At 38.9% G+C, this 21,433-nt stretch overlaps 1 protein-coding gene across 1 annotated transcript in view; it reads left to right on the top strand.

The window, feature by feature from the left end:
* Nucleotides 1-21,433, top strand: part of F5 (coagulation factor V) — a 78,061-nt gene that overhangs the window by 15,716 nt on the left and 40,912 nt on the right. Inside the window, 4 exon segments of the mRNA XM_021714092.1 lie at nucleotides 14,785-14,997; nucleotides 16,298-16,441; nucleotides 19,434-19,655; nucleotides 20,891-21,056. Coding sequence (XP_021569767.1) covers nucleotides 14,785-14,997; nucleotides 16,298-16,441; nucleotides 19,434-19,655; nucleotides 20,891-21,056 — 745 coding nt within the window.

Genomic DNA, 21,433 nt, shown 5'->3' with positions numbered 1-21,433 from the left:
CATTAACCATGAAATTTCAAACATCTTCAAAAGCGAATTTGGCAGGACTCTGGGTGAAGTGGCATGCACAGGATTTTCTCCTGTGTTCCTAAAATCATTCAGTGTCATAATGAACAACCACATAACCTATTTAGGAGGCATCCAGATGACTGCAGCGGGAGTTTGGCGATGTAGAGCAGAAGGCAGAAACCTCAAAATGTCAAAATGTCACCTGCAGGTTCCATTTCAAACAAGGTAGGAGATAAGAGCTGTAGACTTTGTACCCCACCTGGATTGTCTGCACAGTGAATGAACCTTGCAACATTATCTCTCTTCCCTTACTGTTTGTTTGTCCCTATTTCTCCCACAGCCAGCAATCACGTATGAGCAATTGCTTAAAATGCTCCCACAAATTCCACTGGAGACCTGATTATTGGTCATAATATTCCCCCTGATCCCTTGAATCTAAGGAAGGTAAATACATATTGGTAGAGAATATAACATTTCGCTTGGGAAATGAGATGCCAAGCTAGTATATAGATAGTGTCCTTCACGGTAAAAGACAAACCTTCTAGGTTCATTTCATTATGCCCTTGTGTTTAAATAAAATATCCCCTTCTCCTTGTCTGACACTCACCCTCATCTATACCCTCCCTCTAGGGTTGAAGCTATTTTTTTCAGGAGTGAGGATAAACTAACTACATGCTGAGCCAGTTTCATGAGAATCTGGATTCCTCTATCCCAGAGGTGTATATTTGAGAGAAAGATAGAAGAGGGTTGAGATAATATAACCATAATAGTACACAAGAAAAGGGTGGGTAATGCCTTTGGACAAGATGGACAAGTCGTCATTTGTAAAAATGCTTACAAGGACATTTCCTCCAATAATGTATTTAATGAGAGTGTTTTTAAATATAGAAAGAAAATATCTGTAACTGTACCTGGTCATTAAAAAACTTTCTGTCACTAAAAGGCTGTCAATTTGAAGTTAAATTTTCAGAAACTCTGTAACTAGCATGCATTGAACTGTTTGAAACATAACAACACACCTTTTAGAAAATGTTGGTGTTCAGTTAGATTTTCAAAGCTATTTTGATCAATTACCTTTAAAAAGTTTGTGTTATAGTGAATTTAATATTATTATTTTTTATTTTTTGAGACAGAGTCTCACTCTGTCACTCAGACTGGATATCCTTATATTTGATTTATATTGTCATGTTTGAAGTGAGTTAGGTACATTATGAGTATTATACCACAAAACTAGCCCTATAATAATTAGCCATTTGCTGGTTGGTAAGCCAACTCTTCAAATAAAATACAAGTTTTCCACCCAGTGATTGTTCCTTGCATCTAGGTGTTGCAAAAATCTCCTAGTCTTCCAGATTTTTCCGAAACATTACAAAGCTTGACATAATGTGGGTGATTACATTTTTCACCTGAATATTTCGACACGTCCTTGAGAATAGGATAAACACCTGAAACACACTCTAATGGCTAATATAGTAATTCTCATAAATCACAAAAATGTAAACTCCTTTTCCAAAGAGACCTGCAAGCCCTGTGCAATGGAATAAGACTCTTTACAAAACACCAGCATTAATTTGCTCATTGCCTAAATTACAGCTTCTAAAAGAATGCTCTGAATCTTTGGATGCACTGAAGCATTCACTAAGTTTATTAAATGGAGAGGGAAAGAGTTGTTCACAAAAATAAGTAACACAGGAAGATTTACTGCATGTGCACCCCAATGGGTAACCAAAAAGGCTTTTTATGTAACTCCCTTTCCCACCATTGTACGCACTATTTTACATTAAAAAAAAATACTGAGAGCCTTTTGGCAAATAATTAGTACATCATGACAAGAGTACAATCACAAAGCTGACTATCCACTGAGCAGGAAGTAACAAAACTGAGTTAAATGAAGGGCTCCCCTTGTGTAAGGAATTTACTCTTGCAAGAAGCTGAACAAGGACTTTTTGCACTCTAACACAATAGTTGTCCCTGTCCACTTCTCCTCTTTTCACTTTAGAGTTTTCACTTTTTATTTTGATTACAAAGTCAAAATCCGATTCTTCCAAAAGGCATTGCACAAATACTAACTCTAAATAGCTGTTTACATTTTATACTTTATATTATGTAGGTTGCACAAAGATGTAACATGCCTGTCTTATTCTAGAGTAAAGGTGAAATTATTTGCAGTGAAAAGAATAAAAGCATTGGTAAAATTATTCCTCAACTATCTCATTTGTAGCCCTCATTCAGTATAATTATAGCATATGGCCCATGTGCAAGTCTATATTGTTCACTATTGTTTCAAGATGCCCATAATTCACCCTTTAGTAGTATAGTAAACTTAATCAAAATCATTTATTTATTTGAAATTTATTGTATATTTAATTTAACAGGTGAATGTGAAATTCTGAGTAACTTCACAGGATTTCAAATTAGACATACATATGTGTGACTAGAGTAAATTTTTACTGTCTGTATATCAGAATAGCACATTTAAGTGTTAAAATAAACCTAGGTGTGAAGCACTGATTGGTTACAAATATATTTTATGTTGTTATAAAATCAATCACACTGCTGTATCCAGCACAAGTGTTATAGCATCTTAGGTAATTCTTAGATATTTGTATTGGTTGGTTTTCATTCTAGATAAACATTGTGTTCTAATTTCTGACCCTGCACTGAGTGACCCTAGAAGTCTAGAGGTCAAACCCATCACAACTAGGGCACCACCATGTACCTACTGTTGACTAGGTTGAGCTTCTCAGGGCTCAGTTCATGTCTTCTTTACATGTGCTCGCTGCAAATGTAAATGCCACAGTAGATGACGATGCCGATGCCAATGATGATGATGTTAATCATTACTGAACTAAACTGGGGGACTGAGAACTGATTAGAAAGTAGGGACTATGTGTTATGTTCCCCTTGCTCTCAGATGTAATGATTTTATTGGTAACTGTGAGCAGTTAACTTGTCTTATTACCAGTTTTTATGACCTTTAGAATAGATACATCACAGCAAGGGACTGGATGTTTGTGTCCTCCAAAAATTCGTATGTTGAAACCTGACTCCCAATACGATAGTATTAGGAAGCAGAACCTTTCGGTGGTATTTAGGTCATGAGGGTGGAGACCTCATGATGGGATTGGTACCCTTGTAATAGAGACCCTCTTTCCACCGTGTGAGGATGTAAGGAGAAGTCAGCAGTCTTCAAGACTGCCTGGAAGAGGGCCCTTACCAGAACCCAGGCATGTTGGCACCCTGATTTCAGAGTTCCAGCCTCCAGAACTGTGAGAAATAAATGCCTGTTGTTTATAAGTCACACAGTCTAGGGCCCTCTGCTATAGCAGCCTAAACTAAGACAATCATCAATTTCAATCAATTTCAATTACTCACATGTGTTATGAGAACTCAAAAACACTTAAGATATCTCTTATCCAAAATAAGACATAGAGGAAAGAGACTGTATTAATTGCAAAATGGCTGGGGAAAGAAATATGTAACAAAATGTTAACATATATTGTCACAGGCTGCCATAGCATTTGTTAGGTGCCAGACATTTTATATACATTTTCCATTCTTGTAACCCATTAAAAGCGATAATGTTATCTCTAGAAAAAGGATTCTATTATTTTAAATTATGAAGGAGAGAATTGAGGCTAAAAGGGACATTAAGAAATGTTCCCCAATTCACACAGTTAGCAAGTAATACAACCAAGACATTTCAACTCTGACCCCAAAGTTCATGTGCTTTCTCCCACAGTCTAGCAGGAGAAAGTATCATTAAGTATATAATTTCACAAATATTGAATTACAAACTATAAGGAGTGATGTTAGAAAAAAGATATGTATTATAATCAGAGAACAAGGAAGTTGTTGTAAGCTGATATTTAATCGGACATTTGAAGGATGAGCACATATTTATCTGAAAAAGAAAGGAGGAAGAACTTCAAAAGTTTTCTCTTACCCCACAAAGCATATCACGTTTTGTTCTTTTGAGGACTTGTGAAGGCAATAGAAAGAATGTTATTTTCTGCTATACTGGTATTTTAACAGCTGGGACAGGGAAGCTTCAGGTCCAAAAACATCATTGTTTAACTTCATGAGGTCATGTAGCATGAGGCATTGAATAAGGGCTAGCACACTTGATTCAAGATAGCGCAACTCAGCAACTAGACAGCCTAGTTCCAGTTAATAGACAATGTTTGACCTGAGAGGGCAACTCTCCTTATCAGTCCTGTTTGTGTTTTTGCTACAGAAGTTCTTTTGCAACTTTTCAGAGATAATGCTCCCTCTTCCTCAGAAATTGCTTTCTCTTTTTTAGACTGAAATAATGTTATAACTCACAAGAAGTTATTTTTTTAATCATTGCTTAGCTCCTGATAATTTTAACAATCAAATCCTCTTTGGCATTAAAGTGAAGCTATAGTAAATATTGGTTATCAGTGTCAAGCCATTTTGGGGGGGGAAGACACAAAAAAAGTCCAGTGTTAAGCTTTACACTAGCACAAGGGCCACAAACTCAGATTTCTACAGTAGCCAGGTGGGTAATTCAATGGGAATAAAAGGGGTCCAGTAGGGACCAAGGACCAGAAAGCAGAATTAGATCTAGCCAAATTCTATGCAGGAGTTTGGTCCTGTTATTACTAGATCTCCAGGTTTTGCTTTTTGTTTCTTTAAAGAGAAACCAGCAAACCAGATTCCGATATCATATCTACATTTTTAATTGTTGGCATTTAATCTATTTTTTTTTTTTTTGAATTGGAGTCTCACTCTGTCGCCCAGACTGGAGTGCAGTGGCATGCTCCCAGACACTGCAGCCTCGACCTGCTGGGCTCCGGCGATCATTCCGCCTCAGCCTTCCAAATAGCTGCAACCACAAGCGTGCGCTATCATGCCTGGATAATTTTTTTGATTTATTGTAGAGATGAGGTCTTGCCAAGTTGCCCAGGCAGGTCTCAAACCCACGGGCTCAGGCAATTCACTCACCTCAACCTCCCAAAGTACAGGATTACAGGCTGAGTCACCGAGCCCGGCCAATCTATTTTAATATCATGAAATCCTAACAAAATACACCCATGAGTATGACTTGGTTGCTTTAACTCTAGCCCATGGGACCTTAAATCTTAGGATTTCAATAAACATTCTCTGAGCATCTTCTCTATCTTTCCATGCTCATGCTCCATGCTTCTTCAGGCACTGTGAAGACACCAGAGATACTAAGACAGTTACAATCCCACACCTTCCCTTGGGGAGCTTAATCTCTGATAACCAACCTGTGAAAATAATTATAATCTAGTGGAAGAAAATTAAATCAATCATACAATCTCACAAACATTTAATTACGAATTGTAATGAGTACTGTAAAAGAAAAAGACAACAGAATCAGAGAGCAAGGAAGGAGTAAGCTGACACTTAAGTTGACATCTGAAGGATGAGCACACATTTATTCAAAGTAAAAAAGAGAGGACGAGCACTCTAGGCAGAGGAAACAGAAACAGTATTGGCAAAAACCCTGAAGTAGGATAGAACTTGGTATATCCAGGGAATTGACAAGGGACCTGGGGACTGATACATAGTAAACAGAGGAAAGTATCACACATGATAAGACTGGAGAGAGAAGTAGGGGCAAATCATGCATGGACTTATGGTCCATGTTAAGGACTTTGTACAATAAGCAAGCCTAGCTATACCTACTTAACTTTTCCATGTATGGTTTTCATGCTCAGAACCTCATGTGGCACAGCAATGCATGTCACTGCAGAACGAAATGCCCTTTTACTGATGATTGTATGTGCCTTGTTTCATACTCCCAGCTGGAGAGCCGAAATATATGCTAGTGCCATGCAAATGCCTGCAAGTGTTTTGAGTGGAATAGATTGGAATAGATTGGGTGGGGGAAGATACAGTTAAACAAGGACAGCTGAGACTGCTGTAATATAAAAATATTTCATATGGAAACTTAGCATCTCAGGCATTGCCTTTTGAGCATGAGGAATCAGATTTACCCTTTTTCTTTGTTTTTTTTTGAGTTGGAGTCTCACTCTGTCGCCTAAGCTGGAGTGCAATGGTATGCTCATGGCCACCCCAGCATCAACCTGCTGGGCTCCAGCAAGCCTTCTGCCTCAGCCTTCCAACTAAAGGCACACGCTATCACCCAGCTAATTTTTTATTTATTGTAGAGACAAGGTCTCACCAAGTTGCCCAGGCTGGTCTCGAACCCTTGGGCTCAGGCAATCCACTCGCCTCAGCCTCCCAAAGTGCTGGGATTACAGGCTGAGCCACTGAGGCCGGCCACACCCTTTTTCTTAACAACTAGACAGGCAGATAAAATACATGAAACAAAAGTTTTCAGACATTGGGTGACAGACAACTCAAGAAAGTAGCCCATGAGAAGAAGAATAAGCCAGGTAGGCTCTATGGAGTACCTAAGCTCACTGCCTGGAGAAAGTTTATAGAGAACAGCACAGAGAGAGTGAACCAAAACAGGGTCTCTATGAGCTGAGGAAACAGTTTGAATTTTGGGGAAACCAAAGTGGCTGGAATTTGTAATTTGAGGACAGTTAGTCACAGAGAAAGAGCTCTTGAAAATCTACAGAGAGGTCTTGTCAAGCTAAGCACTAATCTGCACAGGCATGTGAGGAGAGTATTGAGGGTAAGAAAAATACTGCAGAAAAGGAAAAGGTGGGACAATTTTGGATCATACACAGGGTGAGCAATAGTTTATATTTCTACCATCAAAAGTGGTATGACTTCCTAATAAATAAGCATTGAGTAGGAGTCTCAGAAGGATTTAGGCACAGGAATTGGATAAAATCAGTCAAGACTACAGGCTGTTATGGCAGTAACAAAATAAAACTTTAAAAAACAAGGTTTGAAAGAATCAAGTTGATTCCAAGTATCTTAACTGTGAATAAAATTCAATACCGGTTACAAGGATGCAAGAAACAGTATAAACTTACAATGTTAATAAAAATTAAGAAGTGTTAAAACAAGCAGAAGAAGATGACCTATGACCAAGAAAAAAACTCAGCAGATTCAAACGTGAAAGGAATGACAGATCTAGCAGCAAAGACATTAAGATAGCTATCATACATCTTTCTGATACATTCCAGAAAGTAGCAAACATCATGAGCATAGTGAGGGAAGAGAAAGAGAATATAAAAACACATAAATATAACTTATACAGATGAATACAATAGCTGACATGGAAAGTGCACTGGATGAGACTAACAGCACATTAGACACTGTAGAAGAAAATATTAGAGAACATTAATGCATAGCAATAGAAATGAAACACAGATTTTTTTTAAAAGACTGAAAAAAATGAACAGGGCACCAGTAAACCATTGGTCCATATCTAGTGATCTAACATATGTGTAATTGTATGCCAGAAGTGACGGGAACAGAAAACGTATTTGAAGAAATAATGACTAAAAACTTTCCACATGTGATGCAAACTATAAACCTACATATTCAAGAGACTTTACCAAACTGAGAAGGAACATGAAGAAAACGACATCAAGACACATCATAATTAAGTTACTGAAAATCAGTGATAAAGAGAAATGTTAAAAGCAATCAGAGAAAAAAATGACATTTCCTATGTGGAGGAAAAAAAAAAGACATAATAGCAAACTTGTTATTAGAAACAATATCAGCCAGAAGACAATTAGGGACATCTTTAAAATGCTGGGAGGTGGTGGGACAGGGCCAAGATGGCCAACTGAGGACATCACATGATTGCAGCTCTCTGCAAAAAATAAGCCTGTATGGAGGGAACAGACCTAGGGTTTCAGGGGTCAACCTGAAAACAACCTGAGGTCTATCAGATGGCTACTTGGGGACGCAAAGGACAGACAGTTCCAAGTCCTGGACACCCCTGGTAGCCTTGATGCAAGAATGGGAGAACACCTTTGGAGACAGGAAGTGAGTGAAAATGACAGCTTATCTTCTCTGCATACCTCACATAGGCCTCTTCAGTCTCAGCCAAGGGAGAGATAGCCTAGGAACTACCCCTCGCATCCCACCCACACGGCCCAGGCATAGAGGGCTGCCCTGGGTAGAGACAGAGGCAGCAGTGGGTCTCACAGGGAACCTTCATTCCCAGGACTCCCATACCACAACCCCTACTTGGAGAGCCTCAGCAGGAAACACCCTGCATGGAAGGTCTATGCTGTGTGGGCAGACATCCTTCCCTCCTTCCCAAGTACCCAGCAGGCAGGACTTGACCAATTCGGGGATGTTTCACTGCATGCTGGCGGCCCTTGTAGCCCTAGGCCAGGGCTGTGGGCATGGCTTGCCTTTAGGCGCCAACATTGTGGTTACAGCCCCTCCCATAGAGAAGGGCAGGATCCAAGAGACAGGTACTTCTGCACAGCACTGCAGTGGCAGTGGCCCCACCTCCCTGTGGACAAATGAAAAAAGTAGCCCACCGATGCTTTCCTACTATACCCTTTCACTCAGGGGTGGTCCCACCAAGACAAGGGGAGGCCAGTCCATGCCTTCAAGAGCACCTGAGCCAGAGTAGAGCCACAGGGCCCTGCCTGGCCACCTGTCAACCCTGCTGACAAACAAGAAGTTTGGAGAGGAGCTTCCCCTATAGCCTGTCACAGAAGGAAGGGAAAGAATGTGAAATAGAGGAAAGATTCTCTTCTGTTTCTGCCATACCACACCAGTAAAACAGTTTCAGACAATCTCCCCCCAGAACACAAACCTTCCTGCCACTACTACCCTCCCCACCCCCACACCTGGTGGACCAGAGGAGAGAGAACAGGTAACAGTAGCAATCTTGTCTAATTAAAAAAGCAACAACAACAACAAAAAAGAAGAGTCTGCCCTCACAGATGAGAAAGAGCCACAAAACTCCCGCAATCCCCAAAGCCTTACCCACAAAAGAGCTTCCCAGATTCCAAGAAATGGGTCCCGTCCAGAATGACCTGACCCCGATGATAGACAAAGAATTCAGACTATGGATGGCAAAGACACTCAATGAGACACACTCATCAAACAAGCCACAAAAACAGTGCAGGAAGTAAAAGCTTAGCTGGCCAATATAAGAAAGACCCAACCTAAACTGGAAATGAAGAATTCTTTCCTGGAATTTTAAAACGTAATGACAAACCTGAGCAACAGAATCAACCAGAAAGAGGAGATAATCTCAGCGCTTGAAGATTGAACTATTGAACTAACCTTAGTTTAAAAAAAAAAAAAGGAGAAAAGGCTTAGGAAAAATGAGAAAAGCCCATGAGGGGTTTGGGATTATGTAAATAGACCAAATCTATGGTTGATTGGCATCCCTGAGAGAGAAGGAGAAACAAAGAATACCCTGGAGCAAGCCTTCCAAGAGATTATCCAAGAAACTTTCCCCTGTCTTGAAAGAGAGGCAGCCATGCAGATGCAAGAGATCTAGAGAACTCCTATGAGGTACTCCACTAGAAGACCATCCCCAAGACACATAACAACCCATATCTACAAGGTGAACATGAAATAAAAAATCCTATAGGCAGCTAGAGAGAAGGGACAGATCACCTACTGAGAAAGCCCATCAGAATTGCAGCAGACTTCTCAGCAGAAACCCTACAAGCCAGAAGCGACTGGGGTTCTATCTTCTTAAAGGAAAGCAATGCCAGCCAAGAATTTCCTAACCTGCCAAACTAAGTTTCATTAATGAAGGAGAATTAAAATCCATCCCAGATATCCAATCCCTAAGAGAATATGTCACCTTCATACCAGTCCTTCAGGAGATGCTTAAGAAGGTCTTAAGAAGCGAAAGAATGATTCCACCCATTGCAAAAGCACAGACAAGCACAGAGTTTACATACCATACAAATCAACCACAAAGCCTAAAAATCAAAGTAGCCTCTTAAGAACAATATGACAGGAACAACCCCCCACATATCAATAATTAACTTAAATGTAAGTGGATTGATTGCACCACTCAAAAGGCACAGAGTTGCATATTGGATAAAGAGGCATGATCCATCCTTCTGCTGCCTTCAGAAAACCCATCTCACTGCAAATAACACCCATGGCTCAAGGTAAAGAATTGAAGAAAGATATTCCAGGCAAATGAAAAACAAAAAGAGCAGATGTAGCTATTCTTGTATCAGACAAAATAGACTTTAAATTAATACAAATTAAAAAGGACACTGAAGGACACTACATAACAATAAATGCTCAATACATCAACAAGAAATATCTGTCTTGAATATATATGTACCCAACATAAGCGCACCCAGATTTATAAAACAATTGTTAATTAAACTAAAAAAGGATATAGGCAGTCATACAATCATAGTTGGAGTTAGTTAACAGCCTTAGATCATTAAGGCAAAAATAAATAAATAAATAAAATAATAACAAGGACATCAGGAACCTTAACTCAACACTTAATCAATTGGACCTAATAGACATCTAAAGAACACTGCACCCAACAACAGAATATACATTCTTCTCATTAGCATGTGGAACATACTCCAAGATCAACCACATACTCAGACGTATTTCAAGTGTGAACAAATTTTAAAAGTTTGAAATCATATCAAGTTTATTCTCAGACCACAGTGGAATAAAAATAAATATTACCACCAACAGGAACCCCCCCAATACACCAAAACTTCTGGAATACCATCAAATTAGTGCTGAGAGGGAAGTTTATAACATTGTATATACATATCAAGAAAATAGAGGAATCTCAAGTAGCAGTCTAACCTTACACCTAAGGAAACTGGAAAGACAAACAATTCAACTCAGTCATTAGAAGAAAAATAGAAATTATTAAAATAAAGCCACAACTGAATGTAAAAAAAAAAATCATACAAAGAAGCAGTGAGATGAAATGCTGTTTCAGCCAGGCTCAGTGGCTCAGCCTGTAATCCCCCGCTTTGGGAGGCTGAGGTGAGTGGATTGCCTGAGCCTGTGGGTTAGAGACCCACCTGGACAACTTGGCGAGACCTCATCTCTACAACAAATCAAAAAATGAGCCGGGCGTGGTAGCACGCGCCTGTAGTTCCAGCAACTTGGAAGGCTGAGGCGGAAGGATCACAGGAGCCCAGCAGGTCGAGGCTGCAGTGGCCAGGAGCGGCCATTGCACTCCAGTCTGGGTGACAGAGTGAGACTCCAACTGAAAAAAAAATAAAAGTTAAAACAAATAAACAAAAAACAGATGTTGGTGAGACTGCGGAGAAAAGGGAACACGCTATACCACTGGTGGGAATGTAAGCTAGTTCACCCTTTGTGGAAAGCAGTGTGGTGTTTTCTCAAAGAATTAAAAATTGAGCTTCCATGTGATCCAGCAATCCCACTTCCAAGAATATACCCAGAAGAATGTAAACTGCTCTACTAAAAAAACACCTACACACATATGTTCATTGCACCACTATTCACAACAGCAAAAACATGGAGCCAACCCAGATGCCCATTGAAGGTGGACTGGATAAAGAAAACGTGGTTCATATAAACAATAGAATACTATGCAGCCATAAAGAAGAGCAACATCATATCCTTTGCAGCAACATGGATGCCACTGGAGAACATCTTTTTAAGTGAACTATCACAGAAACAAAAAACTGAGTACTGCATTCTCTCACTCATAAGTGGGCCTAACTATTGGGCACACGAACACAAAGGTGGGAACAACTGACACTGGGCACTGCTAACAGAGGGAGGGAGGGAGTGAAGATACGGGGCACACAACTACCCATTGTGTACCATGTCCACCACCAGGGGTAGAGAGGGCTTACCTGAAGCCCAAACCTCACCTGTGTGCAATTTACTAAGTAGTAAATCCTCACATGTACCCCAGAATTCTGAGGTAAAAATTAAAATTAAAAAATAATAATAATAAGGTACAGAAAGGTGGGTAATAGGGGAATTTATCCATTTAATATTTTATACCCAGCAAAATTATTTTTTAAATAAAGCCAGAATAAAGACCACATTTTTTTAAAATTCCACTTCATTTATTTATTTATTTACTTGAGATTTTTAAAGTAAAGCCTATACTTTTTGGCCATCTTCTGTTTACTTATTTATTTTTTATTTTAAAGATGTGGGGTACAATTCGGGGCTAGTATACATATGCTCATCATGCAGGTACCCGGTTGATGAAGTGTGCCTCCCCTTCCCCTGGCAGCTTCCCACTACTGCCAATTCCTTTCTTATAGTATTATGATAGTTGTTCAAGGTCCACTTATGAGTGAGAACATGTGATACTTGGTTCTTTGTTTCTGTGATAGATCACTCAGTATTATGGTCTCTAGTTCCATCAAAGTTTCTGCAAAGTTCATAATTTTGTCCTTTAAAGATCATATTAGACATACAAAAACAGAGATAATTTCTCTCTAGCAGACCAGAAAAATGTTACAGGAATTTCTTTAGATAGAAGAAAAAATTATATCAGAAAAATATTTAGATCCACTAGAAGGAATGAATATTTAAATGTTATCTAATGGTTAAGGTAAAAATAATAACAATTTATTCTGGGTTATATTATTTTATAGAAGTAAAATGTGTAATAATAGCACAAAGACTGGGAGCAGGGAAATGGAAAAATATTAATGAGAGGTTCTTATAAGTGAAATGGCATAATATAATTTAAAGGGAGACTAGGATCAAGTTAGAGATGTATATTCGAAACTGAAAGGCACTGTTAATAAAACAAAGCAAAGCAAATGAACCAATCATGGAGACAAAACATCATTTAAAATATTCCATCTAGGCCAGGCGTGGTGGTTTAAGCCTATAATCCCAGCACTTTGGGAGGTTGAGGCGAGAGGGTTGCCTGAACCTGCAAGTTCAAGACCAGCCTGGGCATCATGGTGAGACCTCATCTCTACAATAAATCAAAGAATTAGCCGGGCGTGGTAGTGTGCACCTGTAGTTCCGGCTACTTGGCAGGCTGAGGCAAAAGGATTGCCAGAGCCCAGCAGGTCGATGCCGGGGTGGCCGTGAGCGTGCCACTGCACTCCAGCCTGGGCGATGGAGTGAGACTCTAACTCAAAAATAGAATAGAATAGAATAAAATAAAATATTTAATCTAAAAGAAAACAAACAAGGAGTGGAAAAGGAACCAAGACCAGATGAACAAACAGAAAAAAATGGTTGGTTGCTAGTTTTAAATCTAACCATATCATTAATTATATTAAAAATAAATGGAAGGAACACCACAATTAAGCAAAGCATAAGCCTGGTTTAAAAAGCAACATCATGCAGTATGCAGAATTTGAGAAATCCACCTTAAAGACAAAGACAGGTTAAAAAAAAAAAGGATAGAAAAAATGTATATCTTACCAACTAAAACAAATCAAACATCTAATGCATTATTCCATTTATGACACTATTGAAAAAGCAGAATTAAGTGGAAGATAGCAGATCAGTTGTTGCCTGGGCCCAGAAGGTCAGGGAAGTAATGGCTACAAATGGCACAAGGAGACCTTTTGGAGTGATGGAACTCCTTTTTACCTCAATTGTGACTGTAGCTGTAAGACTGTACACATTTACCCAAAGCTCAGCAAATATTATACTTAAAATTGATGAATTTTATTGTATTAAAATCACACCTCAATAAGGATGATGAAAGGAAGAAAGGGAGGAAGCAAAGGGATAGGAAAAGAGACAGAGAAGAAAAAAGAAATAAGGAAAGGCGAAAGAGAAGGAAGGAAAGAAAAGAAATTGAGCACTTCTGTTTTCAAAAAGTATCATTGTTTCAGTAAGAATAGTTTCTACTGGCCTTTTACCCTGACGTGTAAAACAGTTCAGGCCTTTTTATTCAGATCTTTGTTGTCTGCCTACATCCACACTCTGAGGGTCTCGCTTTCTACCTCGATGAACTCATCAAGCTTGTATCAAAAGAAGATAACCACATCTCAAAGGGAAATTCTGGCACAAGCTGATGATAGGGGAACTTTCACCTAATTAAGTGAGAAATGCCTCAGGCAGGGGAAATTGCCCATCCCACTCGGTTATTTATGACACTGACCTCTCCCCTTCCTGAACTCAATTGCTCCATCTCTACCACATCTTCATTTTATTATTGAAAACCCCCTCCCCCAACCCCTGCAATTCTTTTGATCTTGATCATCTCAGTTTCCCCTTTTCAATAAGGAAGACCAGTTTCTACATCCTCCCTCTCATGTCAGTAGGGAAAGTCCAGTACATAAGGAGGTGGCAATGGTGGTCTTTGAGTGCACAGAAGGAAGACATTTAAACTACAGAGGATAGACACATTTCATATTCACAAGGGCAACTAGACTACATAAAAGGAGCTAGATGCTGAGGATCTGGGAAAAAAGTTGGGAAAATCAGACGACAGAGACGAAATAAAGAGATAAAACTGGGCTGAGGTTAACAGTAATTGGAAAGAAGATATGAAACACCTACAGAGCAAAACAAAACAATATATAAACATCTCTGAGTATACTCCCATTCTCTCTAATAGGCCAAATATGTCATGTCCAAACACTATAAAGAAAATATGACCAACCCATTCTCAGATTCTAAGATGATTTACTCATCAAAGATTATTCAATTTTCTGACTGTATTTAGATATAATTGTTTAGGCACCCTGGAAAATTAACTTGCTAAACCTTAATTTACAAATAGCATTTCTTATTTTTCAGATGACCATAGTATCAAAGCCTTTATAACTACTTGGGCATAGAAGTAAATATATATGAATCTTTCCAAATAATAGAAGTTCACTATGAGAAGGCACATGCATCTCTAAAAAGCTCATTTTAGGTTAGCAGTCTTCAGAAATGGCCCAGATGTCTTCATGGCTTTTACTTCTCCAGGTGCTTCCTACACTGACCACACCTTCCCTGTGGAGAAGATGGATGATGCTATAGCTCCTGGCCAAGAATATACCTATGAGTGGACTATCAGTGAGGACAGTGGACCCACACAAGATGACCCTCCGTGCCTCACACACATCTACTACTCCCATGAAAATCTGACACAGGACTTCAACTCTGGGCTGATTGGACCTCTGCTTATCTGTAAAAAAGGTAAAAACAACAACAAAGGTGTTGAATGGTAAGGAGTTGTATAGAGGACTAAGTCTTGGTAACTTCATGTACCTCAAACGGAGGAAATGGGTGCAAACACCAAATCATTATTTGACAAGAGAAAAAAACCATCTGATATTTGAAGGCATGGATCCTCCTTTGTTTCTCCTAATTCTTCCCTCAACTCAGTCCTGAAGCTGCTCCCAAAGAATTCCTGTTTGGGAGTATGTTCTTATACCAAGCTTCTGTGATCTGTAACATTTACCTCAAGGCCAAAGTCTTTTTGAAAGCACTTATAACTGTTGGTGCTCTGCCAAGACATCCATTTCCTCCAATCTCAATAGGCCAACATATAAGTACTTTAGCTCAGTTAGTAAAAGCAGGGTACTCCAAATTTAATGCTGATACCTTGTTTATAAATGAAATGAGGCCCTTGAGAATTTGCTTGAAGTATCAACTTCTATTCTGCTGAGAGAACTCTTAGGAAGAACTTTGGAAAACATACCTGACATATATGAGGTTTGGGCTGGCAATTTGGTCTACCACTGCTTGAAATGCCAGCTTCCTTTTATAAACAAGCTGAATACTTTGGGTGGTAGTTTTCAAACATACTCAACTGGCTTTATACAAAGTTTTATTGGCTGGGCTTCTTAGGAACAGGCTTGGATTTTCACTTTATTTATTTATTTATTATACAAATTTGTTATACAAATTTATTATACAAATACTTTATTTATTTATTTATTATGCAAATACATTTTTCATTATCTGGTGTATAGAAGATACTGTGAAGGCACTGAAAAAAAATTTAAAACTTATAAAAGGTTTTACTTACACTTTACCATCAGCAGCACTTTTTCCTCATATGAGAGTGGATTTATCCTGATACTGCCAACCAATTCTTAGTGCCCCATTTCATGCACAAACAAGATGGCAGCAATAAACTTGGGCTGTGATGACTTTGCAAACTGAGCTAAGGTACCTATATATTGAACTATTAAGACTGGAAGAAATGGATGCTTTTACAGAGCCGCAACAGTCACGAATATTTTCTTTCTGCACCTGATAAAATAAAGCCCCATTCTCCAAGGCTACAAGGCGCAAAAGCAAACAAAGTAGAAAGAGAATTTGAAAAGCCCTTCAAACTTTACTAACTGATACAATGCTATTTAAAAAAATAAGAACATCTTCAAGTTGATAGCATTATGATTGGTTGCTTGCCTTAAACTCTTCGCTGTCTAGGAAAGCTAATGAGTCTTCTCTCTGGGATGCTTATGAAAGCCTGCCTCTTCTTTCACAGGCACCCTAACTGAGGACGGGACTCAGAAGATGTTTGACAAGCAACTTGTGCTGCTGTTTGCTGTGTTTGATGAAAGCAAGAGCTGGAGCCCGTCATCATCCCTAATGTACACAGTCAATGGCTACATGAATGGAACAATGCCAGGTAACTCATGGGCAGTGCACTGTCCAGTAACAGTAGAATCATTAACACCTTTGGTGCTGTTGTTTTCTTCAAGGTACTAGGGAAGTTGACCATACTCACTGTTTGGCAACTCCTTATCAGAAAGGTGATATAATCTAGTTCTTAAGATTTTATCATCATAATTTTTTTTAAAACCAGGAAATACAACAGACAAATTAGAAGCTAGCTGGCAGCCTTGTTAGGTGTAATGATCTGAGCAGGCTTCCCCTTGGTCTGCACTTCCAAAAAGACCTTCAGCATATCAGCTTAGTCTCTCTCAGTGAGTTCTGTGCCCCTTCTATATGGTGACCACGTTTTCTTCTACTGAAGTTCAAGGTCAATCCCTAGCAGGAAGGGTCAGTAGGGAGAATGCAATACAGACACTTGCAGTGAAGATGAACAGATTAGGAGTAATCCCCAACACACAAAAATACTACTGGAATTTCGAATGATGATGAATGAGTAATATTTAATGGCATGTGGGATTTTTTTTCTCTTTCCATTTCATATAGACTCTTGTTAAAAGGCAAAAACTCATAGCAACTATCAAGGGAAAACAAAAAACTGACTCCCACGTAGAACACACCTCTTCTATTTCTTTCTGGTAGAGCTGACTAAAGATCCAGGATATATTGTACCAGACTGAGGAAAAACACAGAAAAATTAAAATATCACTTTACTGATGGACATTCAGCCTTTAACAACTCCTTAACCTTCCTCTGGAATAACCACGTGCCAAAGGTCAATTGGTACTTTTCCAGGGAAGCATATTCAGACAATTTTGAGTAGAGTATTTTTGTGTGAAGCCCCATTAGGGTCCTTCTTAAGTGTCAAGATAAAGACTGTAATACAACTAGCTTCAAGTGCTATGATTCTTGATAGTTCTTAGGTCTCTTTCTGCATGTCACGTGTGTATTTTAAATAAGTGTCCACCATTCCTACCCTGCCACACACAGAAAAAACCTGGTGGAATTGTCATAGGAAATATTTGTAGAACCTATCTGTGTTATTCATTGCTTTAACAAATTCATATTTAGCCATGATTTTATAGCAAGTATTATACTAATTTCTTTGAACATGTAACAATGAAAAACATAAGTATGTTTCCTGCCATCTGTATCTTAGATTCTAGTGGAGAAGCTGGATAGTAAATATGTATAATTATTATATGTAAATAAATCCCAGAATGCTTTTGTTCTTAGACATATGTTTTATCATTTAATCATCTCTGCTATCTAGTTGTATCTTATAATTGGTGGTATAGCTAAATTAACTGACAGCATTTATAGTTTGTTTTTAGCAATCCATAAAATAATAGTGCATCTTACAAGATGGCATCTAAAATTTACTGAACCAAGTATTAACAAACTTATGAAGAAGAAAAAACAGAAAAGTGAGAGAAGATAATGGACGTACTGAGACAGGATCAGAGAATGTTTTCTTTTGTATCTTTTCTTTGCTGTAATTGATCCTCATCAACTTCTGCTATACTCATAAGTATGTTTTCTCATCCTCAGAACTTTGAATAAAATCCAAGAAAAAAACAAAAAAAAGAGAACAAAAAACCAAAACCAAAAAATATCGCTTTACTAAATAAACCATATTTTAAAACACTAAAATTCTTAGAGGTTATTCTCTAATGTCTCAAAATCACAAATGGCTTCATTTACTAAAAAACAAATGTTAATTGATGTCTGGGCATTGCTTTTAAATTGTATTCTATTTCACCTGACTCTATTTTCCACCTGAATAAATATGATAAATGATAAACAGATATGTTAGTTGCTGAATTAAATATGAGCATTTCTTTGGGATGGATAAATGGTTCCACCAAAGCCTCCTCCCTTCCAGCTTCTTGTTCTCTCCAGTGATAACCAGGAATCCCTGCCTTGCTACAAAGGTCTCCCAAAAAGCCAGGCCCTTCTGTGGCTAAGGGACTGATTCTCAGCCCCATTATCTAGTATCTAGTGAATATGGATCTGAAACTTAAAACCCAACCCTAGAAGCCTGGGATGGAGTTTCCCAGAGTAAATGAGTATTTTCCCAGTAACTGTGGGAGCAAAGAAGGAGCAAAACTAAGCTTCTGGACTCAGTTATCATTACTCCACCCATGAGAAGCTCCCAGTGGCCCAGCATAATGAAGACTTACCCACTGCAGTTTTTTTGGTTTTTGTAATTAGAGTTTCACTCTGTCATCCAGGCTGAAGTGCAGTGGCACAATCAAGGTTCACCACGGTCTCAACCTCCTGGACTCAAGCAATCCTCCTGCCTTAGCCTCTCAAAGTGCTGGGATTACAGGAGTGAGCCACCACACCCAGCACCCACTGCGTTTTTAAGGAGAGTATGAAACCCACAGAGTGATTCACTGACTTGTCATTCAACCGATCAAAACATGAGTGAAGAAGCAATAGCAAATCCTTACATCATCTTCACATATTCTCCCCTTTGGGCAGAGCTTTGACCCTTATCTAGCCAAGAGCATTTGGCTCTTGATCTCAGCCCAGTTGGAGGTTCCAGTGACTCCCTCCAGCTGAGACCAGATTGGTGTGACCCAACATCCATTTTGCTATGGACTCTATCAGTTCTAACACTGGAAGTCCTGAATCCTGGGAAACCCTTTAGTCTGCAGTAAACCAGGAAAGTTGATTACCTCCTTGGTTCTCTCCTCAGCCTAATCCCTTAGTAATCCATGTGTTTCTGGGCTAAATCCCCCATCTCTGGGTTCTATTCTTGCCCGTATAATGTCACTATTGCAATGAGTTGTGACTGTTTGTTTGCCCGTCACTCCGATGTCTGCTTTCACAGGGCAGAAACCACAACTGGAACATGTGCTCTCAGAACCTTACACGCATCTGATGCACAGCAGATGCACGGTAGACATTTGACTCAAGACACATTTGCTGAATTTTTGATTATAGAGTACTGGACTGAATGCCTGTTTTGGCCTCTGTCTCTCTCTCTCTCTCTCTCTCAGATATAATGGTTTGTGCCCATGACCACATCAGCTGGCATCTAATTGGAATGAGCTCTGGGCCAGAAATGTTCTCCATTCATTTCAATGGTCAGGTCCTGGAGCAGAACCATCACAAAGTGTCGGCCATCACTCTCGTCAGTGCTACATCCACTACCGCAAACATGACTATGAGCCCAGAGGGAAAGTGGATCGTATCTTCTCTCACCCCAAAACACTTGCAAGGCAAGAAACTCTGCTGAGAGTATTGCTTCTGAATGCAGGATCCTTTCTTCCCAGACACTAACTCCCTCCTTCTCCTTTGCATTCTCAAGCTGCCTGAACCCCAGATATACATGCCTTGGTTCCTAAAATTTAGGTGCCCTTAGACTTATAAACTATTGTTTAGGGATGGAGGAATTGAAGGAATTGACAAAGATGTTTTTAAATGAAGCAAAAGCTGAAGGTCTCTACTTTCTCGAAAGGAGAAAAAAGGAAGGAAACATATATACATAGAGCTATTCTTTCTTAGGGATATTTCATATCTAGGTGCCAGCACAAGATAAACATCTGTAGATTTACAGAAGTACCAAGTTACAGAAAGTGCAAACATTTTTAGCATGGAAAGATTAGATGAGCATAAAGCCCTACACAGAGAAGAACTCAATGAATGTGTGTTGAATGGATCTTACGTGATATCTACACACCTGACAGGTGGCTTGACAGAACATCAGTGAGTTCAGGTGGGAAAATAAATCAGCCCAGGTTGTTAGATGGTATCATGTCAGCAAAATAACTAATTGTTCTACTACACATTTTTTGCTTTAAAACTGTTGAAGGCAGTGTTCATGTAAACAGAGACTAAAATCTAAGTAAATAATATTACTATAGAAAATCATTTTGTTACCAAAATAATGTATAAGTAACACACATGAGGAAGAGGTACTTCCTGAGATCATTTTCTTTCCACGTGGAATAGTCAAAATTATATTTGAAGTAATAAAATTGCCACAATATCCCTGGAAGATAGAGTTCCTAAAAATAATACAACAGTGAAAATAAGATTTATTGAGGATAAGGACTCTACATATGGTTAAGTTTTAACAACAATTTTATTAAATACTAGTGTTCTCTTCATTTTACAGATTAAGGGACAGATGACAGAAAAAATTAGAATTCAATAAAACTAAAGTCATAAGGTTCCTAAGGGGCTGGAAGTTATGAGAAATATCCCTGCTCAAGGAGAAACAAAGGGAATCTTTCCAAGTTTTTTCTCTAGCCCTCCCATTTCTCCTGCTTTTCATTCTTTCCGCATTCTGTACACCACTGAAAGAGTTTCAATCCAAAATGTTCAGAAATGCCCTGGGTGTGACTGTCACTGTTATTATTTAGACCTTCCACAAATTGGTTTCAATGATGCATTTTGATCAACTGTAGTTTCTTCTCTCGAATTCTTTCACTGTCTTTCTGCCCTAACTCAGCTGGGATGCAGGCTTACATTGACATTAAAAACTGCCCAAAGAAAACCAGGAATCCTAAGAAAATAACTCGTGAGCAGAGGCGGCACATGAAAAGATGGGAATACTTCATTGCTGCAGAGGAAGTCATCTGGGACTACGCGCCTATAATACCAACGAATATGGACAAGTGAGTTGTTGAGGTTCATGCCATCGTGCAAAGGTTCAAGACACATAGCATAGGACCCTAAATATGTGAGGGTGAATGTCATGTGTAGACAGCTCTCAAGGGGACACATGTCTTGGCTTCCATTCAGGTCTTCTTGTCCAAATTAATTTCGAATTACCCCACTCTCACCAAGGCAATTCAGCCTAATAATAATAATAACAGTAGCTAACATTTGTAGAATGCTTACTATTGCCAAGTATTGTATTCAACCCTTCCTAAGAGCTTCACTTCAACTCTACAAATTCGATGCAGCTCTTACTTTTTATGGATCAGGAAATAGCTCAGAGAGATTAAGAAATCTGGAGACTCAAATAGCTCTTTTTTTTTTTTTTTTTTTG

Source organism: Carlito syrichta, unplaced genomic scaffold (genome assembly GCF_000164805.1).
Source record: "Carlito syrichta isolate Samal-C Ts95f unplaced genomic scaffold, Tarsius_syrichta-2.0.1 Scaffold305213, whole genome shotgun sequence".
In the NCBI taxonomy this organism is placed as follows: Eukaryota; Metazoa; Chordata; class Mammalia; order Primates; family Tarsiidae; genus Carlito; species Carlito syrichta.
This window is presented reverse-complemented; position numbering and strand designations above follow the sequence as displayed.